The 15,039-nt window shown below is 39.0% G+C and overlaps 1 protein-coding gene and 2 long non-coding RNA genes across 6 annotated transcripts; 1 reads left to right on the top strand and 2 right to left on the bottom strand.

Moving 5' to 3' along the window:
- Nucleotides 1-2,169: 2,169 nt before the first annotated feature.
- cacfd1 (calcium channel flower domain containing 1) lies at nt 2,170-14,360 on the bottom strand. 4 transcript variants are annotated; one of them, XM_078956396.1, is made up of 6 exons: nt 14,198-14,360; nt 14,015-14,118; nt 7,038-7,110; nt 6,179-6,304; nt 5,031-5,138; nt 2,170-4,762 (listed from the first exon to the last, which is right to left on the bottom strand). In XM_078956396.1, the coding sequence occupies exons 2-6, from the start codon at nt 14,067-14,069 to the stop codon at nt 4,672-4,674; spliced, it is 453 nt and encodes a 150-aa protein (XP_078812522.1). In that variant the 5' UTR covers nt 14,070-14,118; nt 14,198-14,360; the 3' UTR covers nt 2,170-4,671. The 4 variants fall into 4 exon arrangements, with proteins under 4 accessions (XP_078812522.1, XP_023816616.1, XP_078812521.1 ...); XM_023960848.2 differs by having other exon boundaries at nt 14,015-14,260; XM_078956395.1 differs by lacking the exons at nt 14,015-14,118; nt 14,198-14,360 and adding an exon at nt 12,644-12,959 and having other exon boundaries at nt 4,035-4,762.
- Nucleotides 8,519-10,150, top strand: LOC144996695 (uncharacterized). The gene is made up of 4 exons (XR_013659549.1): nt 8,519-8,757; nt 9,310-9,487; nt 9,617-9,711; nt 9,867-10,150. It is a non-coding gene; the product is annotated as an uncharacterized LOC144996695 (long non-coding RNA).
- On the bottom strand, nt 10,148-11,123 carry LOC144996696 (uncharacterized). The gene is made up of 2 exons (XR_013659550.1): nt 10,980-11,123; nt 10,148-10,675 (listed from the first exon to the last, which is right to left on the bottom strand). It is a non-coding gene; the product is annotated as an uncharacterized LOC144996696 (long non-coding RNA).
- Nucleotides 14,361-15,039: the final 679 nt, after the last annotated feature.

Here is a 15,039-nt window from a genome sequence, read left to right on the forward strand (position 1 = left end):
CGGGCACCAGGTTTTACGTTTTTACAATCCCTGCGCGATTCACCTGCTGCCGGTCCCCCCCCACCCTCTGCCTTCTTCCTCACACATCCCGTCTCCGCAACTGCGCGCTCTTTCTCAGAGACGGGAGCGCGCAGTTTTAGGCACGGCAGTTCACAGGTTTCCAGATGGTACAAACTCTGTGAAATAATAAATAATAGTAAACTGAGAGTGCTGGCGCAGATTTTTCTCTCCAAGCACCGCTACTACTGCGCGCCTCTGGGATCGCATCGCGCCCGAGAAGGACTGGTCTAATGAAAAAAAAAAGGATAATTAAACATTTGTCTGCGAGCCACATGTGACCATCAAAAGAGCCATATATGGCTCGCGAGCCATAGGTTCCCGACCCCTGGTCTAGTGGGTCTAGATGACCCAACTCCCAATGTTAAAGTGCCTAGGATAGCACAAGGGTTACATGTGTCCCCCTGCTGAAGCCAGACATGTGCTGCCCCGTCCAAAGTTGTCTAGAGAGCATTTGGATGATCCAGAAGAGGATTGGGAGAATGTCCTATAATCAGAAGAAACCAAAAATAGAACTTTTTGGTAAGAACTCTACTCGTCGTGTTTGGAGGAGAAAGAATGCTGAGTTGCATCCAAAGAACACAATACCTACTGTAAAGCATGGGGGTGGAAACATCATGATTTGGGGGCTGTTTTACAGCAAATAGACCAGCAACACTGATCCATGTAAAGGAAAGAATGAATGGGGCCATGTATCGTCAAGTTTTGATTGAAAACCTTCTTCCATCAGCAAGAGCATTGAAGATGAAAGGTAGCTGGGTCTTTCAGCATGACAACCATCCCAAACACACTGCCTGGGTAACGAAGGAGTGGTCTTGTAAGAAGCATTTCAAGGTCCTGGAGCGGCCAAGCCAGTCTCCAGATCTCAAACCCCAGAGAAAATCTTTGGAGAGAATTGAAATTCCGTGTTGCCCAGCGACAGCCCCAAATATCACTGCTGTAGAGGAGATCTGCATGGAGAGCAGACTTACAGAAAACCTTTGACTGCCATCAATGCCAAAAAAAGGGTATTTAACAAAGAATTGCTATTGACCAAATACATATTATCCACCATAATTTACAAATAATTTCTTTAAAAATCAGACAATACGACTTTCTGGATTTTTTTTGGCAATGACAATTGGTGGCTGACTAAATCTTTTTTGCCCCACTGTATATATTGTTGATTTATTTTATGCTTTTATTATACATTTTATATACAATTACATACAACATATAAGTGAACATGAACGTATAAATACAATATCATATAAACTATCATATGACATCATATAATAGTATAACATGTAGACTTATCTTATTTTGTAATTATATATAGTATTTTATTTTAGTTGACATTTTTATATCCATTCTTGTTGTAATTTCTTGTTTTATAAAAGCAGACTGTTGTTTTCCATTCTAAAATACATATACTTTAAATGGTGATATAGTATAAAAGTAGTATAATTATGTTCAATAAATTGTTTTATTCTATTTTATGTTTTTGTATTCCATCTTTAGATTAAAAAAAATGCACTTCCTCCCTCCAGTTTCTCATCAATAATAAAGAAATATGCATCAAACAGTCTAGAAACTAAAATGTGCATTGATTTATTTTCTGCTCTGAAGTTTGACTTTTTATCCTGCCAGTCAATAGAAAGTTGCTCACTTCTAAAAACTAGCTGGTCTATAAGGAATTGCAACATTTGGTACTTCCCGGTTTGCATGAAATTTGGAACGGATAGGAGTGTGAGAAGGGCATAAGTAAACATGAGAAACTGAAACTGTGGAAGGTAGTAAGTTTGTTTAATGCACAACTTCAAATGAGGAGTTGAAATCACAACAACACACACTGTACAGGTACACAATCCCTTAACCCTTGTGTCATCCTATGGGGTCAAGATGACCATTGACGTGGTCTCCCTACCATGACAAAGGTAGATAAAGGTGAAGAGGATTTCATGTTATCCATGGACACCAGTAAAGATCACAAATCTTTGAAGAAAAAAGTTCAGCGCACTGTCTAGTGGGGTCTAGATGACCCAACTCCCAATGTCACAGTGCCCAGGGTTATGGTAAAACACATTCAACACCTGCAGAGGCAAAAACGGTCAGTTGGAGTCTCGGATGGACGATGGGGACAGAAATAAAAGGCAGAAACTGCAAAACTGTAGTGAACGGTTGTACAACAATGCTGGTTGGGTTTCACAAATGCTTTTAAACTGAAGGTTCAGACACAGGTGGGGTATTTATCTGAGGTTGGTTTATTTTCTATTCTTTTAGAAGCAGCGCTGCGCATTTAACCATCAGCGGCAAGACTGAAACGCAGCAGTTTCTGTAAATGAGAGCCAACAGGCAGAGTGAACTCCACCCTCCCTTCTACATCCATCTTAATGGAGTTTAGGTGTCAGTTTAAGACAAAAGCATGCTGAGCTTACATGATAAGAGATGTGAGAACTTGACACCTTAAAAAATATTTAGACCCACTCCAAATAAAATGATCTGTTTGGTGTTTTTAATGTGTTCCTGTGGCAACTCAGAGGGGAATTTTGAATGAACTACTGATTCTAATGATTCAGCAGAAACTGTCTTACAAAATGACAGGTTTTAGGATTTTGGCTAAAAACGGCAGAATCCTAATTAAAAGACCATTGGGACACTTTGAAAATAGATCTAAAGATGATTAGAGTGGGACTTTAAAGGACAGCATTCTTTTGCAGTAATTTTTTTAATCCCAAAATATAATAAAAAAAATATCTTCATCTTTTTTTTTTAATGTTACTGCAGAACGGCATTTCTGTTTAAGTGTTCAATCAATTTTCAAGAATTTGACTTTATTCTGTGTGTATGCAAACAGATTTTTAACTTTGTGATAACTATAACACAATATTTCAATTTCTTGTGTACAAAATTGCAAGTCAGAGGTCTTGATTCGTGTACTTCAGTCTTTTTTTTAAATTGTAAGAGTTGGGGGCAGAACTTGGATTCTCACAGAAAACAGGAGGGATTAGTCAGTTTAATCCACTAGACCAACAGAATTCTTGTTTAACCACTACAGCAGCTCGCCGCTTTCTCTGATGGGGGGGTATCAAATGCAGAAAACCAAGTTTAATGTTACCCTTATTAAAAATCCTTTGCAGCCAACCCCAACCGTGCCCCCCCGTGTGTCTGGAGCTTGATTCAAGCGAAGGGATTTCACAGTCGACTGGTGATACCTGAGAGCTGCTGGGTCTCTGTCGCTTTACCACTGACACACACAAAACAACAAAACAAGAGATGGTGCGTTCAGGGACAGAGGTTACAACAGCATTCAATCTTGGAACGCTACAATTTAATCCAGATGGTGCTGGACTCCAAAAGCTGGTGACATTAAAGTGAAAGCTGGTTTTGGTAAAGGAATTTATGGTAAACCAAAGATTTGGATTGCTGATGAAAAACACCCTGTTTATATTTTCCAAATGAGCATAAATAAAGTTTTTTAAATGCATAACGTCATTTCTGATCCATGTTTGGGCTGAATGCTACAAAGAGTCAAGTGCAGGGTGCCTGGACTGAGTTTAAAGTGACATGGTACAAAATAATTCAATAAAAACGTCAGCTGTTGATCTTTGGGTGTGTCAAATACATTCCCCAACACTGAAAACACCTCTCATTCTTCCTCTGAATGTTCTTCAGGCTGCGGTTCAGAGTTATGCTTTTGCCAAAAACAACATACAATTCATCCCAAACACAGTCAAAGTAACACCTCTCCACAAATATTTGATCTTTGACGCTAAAAGGGTTTGAAGTTCATGAAACTTTAACTTAACACAAAGAATCCACGTTAAAAACATTACTTTTAATAATATTTAAAGTTAAAAAAAACACTAGAATCTACTTTCACATTTCTGGTAAGGCAGGAAAAAAGAAGCTTTTGTGGGTAAAAACAAAACAAAACACTATAACTCATTGAAAAATCATAAACAGAAGAATTATTTATACAATTGGTTTATGTTTAGTAAAGATTACTTCTACCTGACAGCTAAAAGAGAGTGGAGGACCCACAGCCTTGTTGGATTAGACAGATGAAAGATGACTAAAGGAAATCAGGAGCTGCAGACATTATGGCAGCTTTTTCTGCAGGTTTCTGTTTGAACATGTGGACAGGCTGAACACAGTCTGGATCAGAACATCAGTCACACTTCCAAAAAGACTTCAGAACCTGGGTCTTTGTGTTCTGTCACTAACACATCTTAAGAGCGCCTGATTCACCTTGAAGAGCTGCTCCTTCTGTCCGACACCACTCTGAATCGCAGTCGAATTCTCAGAAAAACATGAATTCAAGTAATATTTTACAATCACAATTAGTTTCCTTGAAGCTTCGGGGGCAACAAGTTTAACACACAACACAACTGAGCGGAAACCCTCGAAACATAAAACCCACTACAAGAAAAGTTCATAATGATGCAAATGATGAGATGACTTCAGCATCAGTCCGTTTGATTACTGAGAACTCTGCAGCAGATTAAGACGATAAATAAAAACACCTACTGTGTGTAGTGTGAGGACAGAACTGAGGTACGACGCCGGGAGAAAAACCACACGACAACAAACGGAGGGAACCCGACCATTAAGGGGCTGAAGGTGAAGGTCCCGTTACTCTGGAGCACCGTTTGCCGTCCCCGTCATCTTCTCCTCGTCGCCCTGCTTCTGATGCTGCAGCCTGGCATACGTCACCGCGTCGCCCCTGAGAGAAGAGGAGCGAAGAATGCCAGGGAGGTTGCAGGAAGAGGAAGATTAGATGAAGCAGGACTGGCAGAGAAGTTATTTCAGCTTACTTTGTCAATTTGCTTAGCATGGATGAGGATTATTGTTCGGATTGTTAGATAACAATGCAACAATAAAAAAGCAACACTTAGTAGGAGGTTCTTAATGGAAAGGGTGGACACGTGAAGAGACAGGAGTGACTTCATGCACTGTGATGTACGGCCTTAAACCAATAGAAGTGGGCTTACTTTTTGCCTAAAGAGGCGAGGCCGTACAGGACTCCTGTGGCGAAGGCGATGGCGTTCCCAAACAAGGTCGTGAAGGAGAAACTCAAGAAAATAGGAAACAATGCCATCCTTGGAAAAAGGCAGTCGATGCAACAACAACAAAAAAAAGGCAATTTAGTCATTTAGAAGCTACATTCTAATAACAATACTTTGTAAAATATATATATATATTTATAAGCAATCTTGATTAGAAAATCAACTTAATTTTTTTCATTATAAAATAATTTTCCAAAATGTTCTCGATAAGCAATTTCGTCAACATTCTTTTTAGCCTCTAGTATAGTTTATTTGGTGAATAAAAATCTAGACAGACGTTTCTCATCTGATCCAAATCCCATCAATTTAGACTTTTAGTTAAGATTTCAACCCATAAGAACCCAGACCCATATTTAATTAAAGATAAATTATGTGTATTTTACCACGAACCAAGAGGACCACAGAATCCATTTCTGATGTTTTTCTGTTGTCACTATGGATTCCCAAGGGTTAAAGAAGGCTTTCTGAATGAACCTGGATCAACATTTTGCTGTTCATATTCTGTCATGACTTTTTTCTTTGTTTTTGTTTATTATAGATATATTTTGGAGTTTTCAGATTCCACTTTAACAAAACTTTTTAACCAGGAAAATTGGGCTGAAGCAGGTTCTTTGTGTTGCCATTTATTTTATTACATATAAAATGTCTGTTTTGGTTTCAATCTATAAAAGTTCCTACAGCTTCAATTTGCCACTAGATGTCACTGTTTTGACTGAAGCCTTGAGTTTAGTTCTTTATTAATTTGGCAAATTTCAACAGTTGAACAGAAAGGTTCACATTTATTCAGATTTTTTTTTTCATTTTACCATCTTATTTTCTCTATTTTCTAGAAAATGTGCTTTTCTGTGCCCCCCCTCCCCCTTTTTGTTTAGCAGTATTGTTTTCCTTCTCCAGTCCAAGGTTTCCAACAGTCCAGTTTCTGTAGCAAGTTAACAAGAAGTACAGCTATTTGGATTGGCCTCACCTAAAATATTTATAATGTGTGAGCTAACAAATGCAATCTGATTTCAGGGTTTCATATAGGAGCTTTCATGTCTATCAGAGGTTCAGTAGCAGAGCTTGGTTGTTCTTACCCGCAGTAGAAGAAGGCTTTCTGCCAGGGTTTGAGTTTGTCTGCACGCGCCGCCACTGCATTGGCAAACTCTATGAACTGGCAGCAGAACGGGACCTCACAAAGGAACAGCACAAAGGCGTTCAACCTGGACGCAGGAAGGGAGGGGAAGCAGGGACATGCTAAGAACACACCTCTGTTGCTTCCAAAGAGTCTTTGTTTTTTTCATGTTGTAATAAATGTAGCTTAAACAGCAACAGCTGACTAAAGACTTTTTATTCTGAGAAGTAAATTAACGCTGCAACATTCTCAACGTTCAAGCAGTCGGTTGAATAATAAAACCAAAGTTACATTAACATAAAAAGACTAAAACAGTGAAGAACACCATTTTCAGATTTACCTAATTAAATACAGTGGTTCAAACAAAATGCATGAAAAGAAGATTTCTCTCTTTTGCTTTTCTTTACACTTTCTGGTGTTTGGCTTTCAATTTCATTTGCAAATAATCGCCCAGAGGGATTTTCTGACAATCAATTTCCAAAAAAACTGTCAATTAAAGACCCACACAGATCATCTTCATCAAAACACTTTCCCAGAGGTCTTTTAATCACCAAACCACGAAACCATTTTTAGCTTTTCAACGGCATAGTGTCAGCAGAGCGGCAGGTGTTCATTAGAAATTCACCTCTAAGTTGTGGGCGGGACCACGGTGCAGAACAACCCCCCCCCCCCCCCCCCCCCCCATCATCAGAAAAATGCAACAAGAACTTGTTAAAAACACGAGTTGAATCGGAGTGGGTATTTAGTGTGATGTTTGAACAGCAACAGGAGCGTCTGAGCTGAATTATTGATACGGGTTAGTGTCTGTGTTGAGGACTTACACCATCCACACTCCAGCGGCGATATTTAGAGGGTTGACGGTAACACAGTTCCACACTCCTGAGATGGCACAGGCTGTTTCCCATAAAAACAAGACAGAGCACACAGGCAGCAGGTCAAACCTTCATACTCAAAAAAACACTTCAGACCTCAGTTAGAGTCTGGTTTTTCTAAAAGTTCAGACTGTTTAGTTTCTTCCTTACTAGATTGCAAACGAAAATTTAAAAAGAAAACACTTTTATTATATCCGGTCAGCTCTAAGGTTATGGAGCGGAATAAATATAAAACATTATTTAGAAATCCAAAAATCAGAGCAGGTTTTGTCTTTCCACTATTTCAACCATGACTATTTAAATGATGTTGATGATCTTCGTTTCTTTTACAGTTACAGGTTTATATAAAAGTTTCACTGCAAAAATTTCATATTTTTTCAACTGTGGATGCAAAATGTCCAGTAGAGCCAGTCATATACCTGTTATTAAAACAAAGGTACAGTCTACAATATAAGAACGGCTGGAGGAGAATCTCCAGAGTCTGCAGAGACTATTGAAGCGCTTGTGAACTTTCCAGACGCAGAGAAAAACTCATTTCAGCAGCGGAGAAAAAAGGAAATGAAAAATGTCAGAGTTAGTGTCATGTTCTACATTACAAAGAAGCACAAATAAAAGAGAAATTAATGTTTGAGGATAAAATTAACATAGGAAAAAAATAGTTTAAAAGAAGAATACAGAGCTAAAATCCTTTGCTGTGTTTGTGTTGTTTACAGAGACAAGATTTAGCTAAACATATAGAAACACAAATTGTTTAAAAGGTTGGTAAATGCTTCGCTAATCAAACAACTAGAAGCTTCACGGTAATAGAAAATCATTACAGGCATCTATTATTTACTAGGCTTCTTTTTTTTTTAGGAATAAATTGCTTTTTTCGGAAGTTCACAGCACCTCAGCACTTATTACAACAGCAGAGACACAATTCAACAACTTACTTTAGGCTTTAAAATTATTAAAAAGTCTAGAATGTTCCCAATTGTTTCTCATAAGAGCTCCAGTCAGTTCCAAAACCTGAATAGAGCTTCACACCCTGGATCCATCTACTCCTGAACACTTTAGTGCTGTCAACTAAAGCTTTACATTTTGAGATTTACTTACTTTATTTGATCAGAAATTCATTATGAGTAAACAAACAAACAAAAAAAGAATTATGAATTGTTCTAAATGTAAATAAGCATCATGTTAGCAACTTTTCTTAAACCCTGCATTTAAAAAAAATGTAAATATATAATATATTTATATACATGCATATCCAGCATTTCCAACAATTTATTTATAAATAAAATGTATTGAATTGAATACATTCTTTTTTACTTTTAAAAGTGGTGACAATTAGAACATATTTTATATTTAGTCCAAAAGAAAATATATTAAACAGACTAAAAAAAACAACAAGCAAAACGTGCTTTTTAGCTGTGGTTACACAACACTTAATAGACCTTTTTCGCAAAAACCGGAAGTACGTCATCAACGTGTAAACCTAGTTCCGGTTTGTGCTTCGCTGGCGGAGGAATGGCAGAGCCTAGAGTGTTTTCGAAGAGCCTGAGTTGTGTTCCGAAGTTCACCAGCACCGATGTGATGAAGAGTGTGAAGATGCAATCGTCCACTAAAGGAAACAAATTGGACATGGGATATAAATTCGTCCACGAAGAGTTTATCCACCATTACCAAGGTAAGCTTCAGCTAGCTTTAGCCATAGCCGCATCACCGGTAACTCTGTGTGTTTACGTCAACTGTAAATCCTGGTGTTATTAATTTGTAATATAAGGCATCGCAGTGAATATGTTGTGTGTATGTTTAAGTGAAAAGGCATGAGATTAACATAACACCCAAAAATTTGGTGAAGCTGTAAATAAGAAATGTTAAGTTGCCCGTATGCGTGTTCATTTTGCTGCGGTTGCGGCACTTTCTTCACTTACTAGTATTATTTTTCTGAAAGTATGGTGAGCAGAAGTCCTCTTTTCCTGGACATGTCCTCTCTTTTGATACTTATATAATAAAATAACATTGAACATAGATGAAATGTAATTATATTTGCTTCATGTATGCAGCTCTGAACACCAATTACTCTCGATGAAATATCTCACAAACTCACTTCACTCCTCTTTTTTACAAACTCAAATCTGGTCACCCTATTGACAGTTATAGTTTCATGTCATTCTGAACATTGATGTAGCAACATAAGTATGTCCTAATTTTAACCTATATAATTTATTGTGTCTAGATATCACTGGACGCAGAAAGTGCCAACCTGAAAGCTTTCGTCTGCAGTTGTGTGGCTGCTAAAGGATTTTGCAATCACATAGTTGCCATCCTGTTCCAGACCGCACATTATTCACAGCTGGGTCTGCAGGCTGCTCCACCCCCCTGGCCTGCACGAGTGGCTTGCAAAGATGGCACAGGTGGGTTTGTGATCATATTGTCATTATTTTTTAAGAACGTATGTGTATCCATAACAACTCTAAATTATTATAAAAACACCCCAAGTAGTTACTACAGACTTTAATTGCTTTCTGCCTTTTACTTATAAGGGAATCCATCCTGAACCGGTTAGTGAGCTGATGGTGCAAAAACCCAAAACAGTTGGCAGGGACGGTCAGAGGTCCACACTGTACAAGGCATACAGGTGATTAACTTTTTGTTGCTTTGTGAGCAAGTTAAGTTTTTTTTTTTTAATCTTATGACTAACCAAATTATGGTTACAGCAGATATAATGAATTAAATTGAAATGTAGTTATGCACTTATGTCTAACTTTTGTGTGTTGTGTTTCTCTTGTGTAGGACCACAGCCAGATCCATATGATGGCATCTGGAAGCAGATTATGCCAGGTGCAGCCCCAACCTCTCATGGTTGTGTTGGATGGGTTTCTGAGATGGAATGAAAGAGAACTTGGATATATATTGTGGCAAATGCATGAATGCATACCTTAAATTACACTTATCTTGTCTTTAACAATCAGTTCAGCCTTCTGTCTTACTGTTGATCTGTAATGTTATTTTTTATTGTAAATGTTTGATGTTATTTGCATACCAAAAAATTAAACGAGGCACAATTTTGACCAAAATTGTTTTATTTGTTCATCTAATTTTTTTGTGTAGTCAGTCACATTTCAACAGAAAAATATTACGAATATAACAATTATACTTAATTAGATTTTAAGAATATGTGGAAACACTAAATTTTTCCATACTATTTGCACATTATACATTATTTACATACCAAACATTAATTCACTCTTCAAAACAAAAAAGTCCATGATAATTTGCCAAAACACGGCGGTTAAGCCAGATCTGATTCACACTGCCCATCAGTGTGAGCGGCACAGAGAGTTCCTGATGTGAAAGGACTTTATCCTACTGATCACTCTTTCCACCATAATTCTGAGGCGGGTGATGGCTGCGGTTTGTTCTGTTTCCTCCTTGCTGAATTGAGCTGAAAGCTTAAAAGGTGGAATAATGATCTTAGATCCAATGTCAGTTAGGAGGTCTTGAACGAGGAACTTTTGTCCGCCATGACATCGTCTCCTGGCTCCAGCAAAGGAACTTGGCTTCTAAGTCATGGATGTAATCCAAAGCCTCATCCAGAGCACCTGTGAAGATAAAGAAATTAAAAATCAGTCTTAATATATTAATGCTACCTTTCAACACAACACAGTAATCATGTTTTGAAAAGTATGTTAAGTATTTAATTACAAATACATTTCATTTATTTTTGTTAAGGAAATTACAAAATGACAAAATGCTCAAAAGTGATTAAATACATGTAATTAAAATAGGTGAGAGCATGAACATCTTTTATTATAAATATTAATTTGTTCAGGTAGAAATGCATGTATCCAATAACGGTACACATAGTTGACTAACGTTAACCAAACACATTATGAACAACCTTACCTGCAGGTGGGTGTGTCATGTAGTCGTGATCCATCTTTACTGTCTTAGCTTAGCCACCATGTCGCTAGTATCTTCACAGCTTAGCTGCATAGCCTGACGTTTGAGGTTCTGTCATATTCTGACTCCCTTCTCAAAGGATCAGTAAAGTTGTTCCAAGGGAAAATACTCGGGGCAACACCACTCTTCAGGCGACGAACGACGCAGCCGCACCACAATCCCGGAGCGAAGTTAGTAAGTGCCGGCAGCAGAGGGTGCTACCTGTGTTTACATTAAAACTATGCCCTTCATCTCTTCGGATCGCCTATATCCATTTGGGTTTCAGGTTTAGATCCACGGGAAAATAATGAAATGAAAGGTAAGGCTGTTTTTGGTTGGAAGACGAACAGCCTGGAACGCAACAGAGACTGCAACTCTTCGACTCTGCCATTCTTCATATCTGCTGCTACGCTAACAGGAAGTTGTTTTACACGTCATTGACGTATTTCCGGTCGAAAAATGCGGAAGTGTGAAAAAGGTCTATAGGCTCCGTGCACGAAAGAAGGCAGTTCTACTTCCGCCGCCTTGAGTGTGAGGCCGACCATTTCCGGCTTGCGACTTCTATAGCAGCGACACGGCAGATTTTGATTGCGAAAGATGGTATATTTCACCCGTTTTCTACAAAGTCTCCCGAAAATCGACGTGAACGACATCTACAGGATTGTCGACCAGTGCGTGGTTACATGGGCAAAATATCGTGTCTAAAATACCGAAAGGAAATGTGTCCCGTTGTAGACAAACCTGTGCTGTCACATATTTATGCAGCAGCTCGGTAATATACGAGGCGATCTTCCAAACGTGCTTTTATTAATTTTATGAATATTATGAAGTGCCTGTTCGCTCATCATTTTATATTTAATCCTTGATGTCAGTGCTTTTTTGTGTGGAAGAAGAACAGAACTGAAGAACAACCCAGTGTTAGGATAGGCTAACAACATTAGCCTTTTGATGGAGACAAAATCCAGGACAAACCATGTGGGAAACGCTGCAATCTGCATCCTGGCTGCACGTAAATGATCAGCCTTTATTTGTCGGGGCACAATTAGAAACACAATTCCATGTGTCGTGATTTTTTTGAACAGTTTCTGAGGACTGAGCGGCATTTCTGCTCTGAAAAGCTCACACACACTGTGTGCTCTGCTCTGTCCTCGCTAGTCCGGCAGCCGCTAACCCAGAGCGGCGGTTCGGCTCGCAGTCCGAATTCTCACACATAACAAAACGCACACATAACAAAGCACCCTCCCCTCAAACACATCAATAAATCCAGCTGCTCTGCTCAGAGAGGTTCACTCGGTCCACTGGCACCGGAGCCCGAACGCAGAGTTCGGATGCCGGGTCCAGACCTCAGTGGACACGCATCCCCCCCGCATCTCCCTCGTGAGGGTTGAAAGAGAGGGGAGAGCCAGCGGGGCGAGAGCGGAGCGGGGCTTTAGTTTACACGGGGCGTCCGCAGAGCCGCTGGTCGGTCCCGTATGAGCTCCAAAGCTTTCTCTCAGCGAAACACCGTCTATGCATGACGTAACCCAGAGCAGCAGTGACACACGATCGGAATGACCGTTTACATGAACAACGATCGGTATACCCAGCTATCTCGATCGGAAAGAAATTTTGATCCGAACGAGTCTGACCGGGGCAAAGTATTCCGAACGGCGTGTTTACATGACGCATTTTCCTTCCGATTGCTGCAAATACGAAACACGACTCGTCTTGCTTGGGGTGAAGTCCTCCCGCCGTGTTCACCATCCATTCGGCTCTCACCGACACATCTACTGGAAAGCTATGAAAGCTTATATTAGTACTGTTGTACTTTGACAAATTCGCACACGGGTACACAACAATGTTGTGATGTCTTTGTCACGCGTTGAAACACCAAACGCCTTTCTTTTACCCGAAATCCGCTCCTATTTACTCAAAACTAGCAACTCAACAAAACTCCCCACAACAATAACACGACCAACAGGAAGTTGTCGGCCTCACACTCGAAACACGGAAGTTAACCGGAAGTTCTATCGTGCACGTAGGCTATTCACAAGTTTCCCTGTGGGATCAATAAAGTTTTCTGATTTTGATTATTCCTAATACTAACTTTTTAAAAATATTAAACTCGGGTTAAAAATAAATATCTGTACAATCCTTTGGTGTGCATACTTGGATTTACATATTTTTATATTTCTCTTTAACAATTTTATTTTCCAAAGCTATAGGCTTAGTAACAAAAGAGAAAACAACAAAGTTGTTGGTGAAAGATAAACAAAAATAAATAAATTGTAGGTTGATCCAAACCCTTATGATAATAAATATAATAAAATAAAAACTATAAATTCAGTGAATGAAACAAAATGTTGCCAAAAACCCAGCAGAAACCCAATAAATAAACTGGTTAAAGTGGTTTCCATTAATCTTTGATTGTAGTTTGCAGGTGTATCTCAGAATGGCAGACTTTCTTTGATGCTTCAATGACAAGCCTCATCACCTGAGCTGTTTCAAAGCATGGAAAAAGTCTGCAGCACGCCCTGCTCCTTCAAAACTTTCCAGGCTTTGAATAATAAAGGACCCACTGGATCTGCAGCGTTCATGCGATACTGCAGGCTCTGTGATCCTAGTGTCACTGAGAATGACAACAACGGCTGATCAGCAGGAAATCTGCACAGGCAGCGCTTGTGAGTCAGTGTTCTTCAATAGAAAGTACAAAAAGGGACGTTTAACGGCGACTTTGCATCTATATCTGCTCATAGTCACAAGCAGCTGTGGTGGAGTGAGCCTGGCACGCCGAAAAGGCGGTGCCCAGTGCGGTGAGGGGACAATAAGCATTGACAAAGCCTAGTTTACGAAATCAAACTCAAAGGTTTACTCGTTTAAAAATATCATATACTAATTAAACCAACAGCCAAATGGAAAATTTTAGTCAACACATGTCCAACATATAATTTTGTATGTACTCTTGGGATTAAACTGTTAAAAACCACATGAACTAATAACTTAATCTGGAAATTACTCACACACTCCTCCTAAAACTCCTGCTGTCTTGCAGAGCCATCTGTACCACCAGGTCATGCCATCATCCTCCGGAGCGGTGTTGTTGGCTGCTGCGGTCTCTTCGGTGCTCATGGTGTTTTCCACAAATGTCTAAAGTTAGCCAGAGCCAACAAACTGACTCTCTGGGACTTGGCTAGTTTACTCACCAACGGGGCTCCGAAAAAGTAAAACCAGGTTCAATTAAAAATAAGAAAATATATGTTTGTCTAGATATATTTTTTTCCTTTGTGTAAACGTGTTGGGGTGAGCCGTCTGACGACACCAGCAGAATTCCACTTGGCTTCTCCCGTCACTGCTAGCTAAGCGCTAGCAGATGTTAAAAAGCATTTTACCGGCAACCGTAACAGGATAGTCCACTTTCGCTTGTTTTTCAAACTACAGCCCCTTGTTATAAAACGGTAAACTTGTTCTTTGGGATTTTTTTTTTTTTTTTTGTAATTTTGAGTTGATAAAGCTTGGTTCAGCTGGTTCACTTGAAGCCGAGCCAATGAAAGAGATGCACTGTGGGAGGGGATTTGACATACGTCACGCGTTTGTTTACACATGGGGTGCGTTCCAATATACACTGCTTGCCGTTTGTGCTAGTGGCTTGCGTTCCGTTCTGAAGAAAATGTCAACCTGAACATTTCAGACGTTTGGGTTGAAAAAAACATAAATAAATTCAATATTAATTGGGATGGTTTTGATTGTGGGACAATAAATCAAATCAAAATAAAACGCTATTCTTAATAAGTTAAAATAAAATGTGTAAAACTGTGGGATACATCAACCTCTTCTTTTACTATATAAAATAAAAAAAGTAACCAAGTCATCTCAGCAAGGGATTTATATATATATATATATATATATATATATATATATGTCTTGGAATTAAAAAAAATTTTTTTCAAGAAAAGAGAGTGGGAGGAAGCAAATCCTTATACATGTACAGGTATTATACATGAATCTGGAAAGACATAACCTTAACGATGTTGGAGTAAAAAACAAG

Source organism: Oryzias latipes, chromosome 12 (genome assembly GCF_053564925.1).
Source record: "Oryzias latipes strain Hd-rR chromosome 12, Olatipes_Hd-rR_3.1".
Classification (NCBI taxonomy): Eukaryota; Metazoa; Chordata; class Actinopteri; order Beloniformes; family Adrianichthyidae; genus Oryzias; species Oryzias latipes.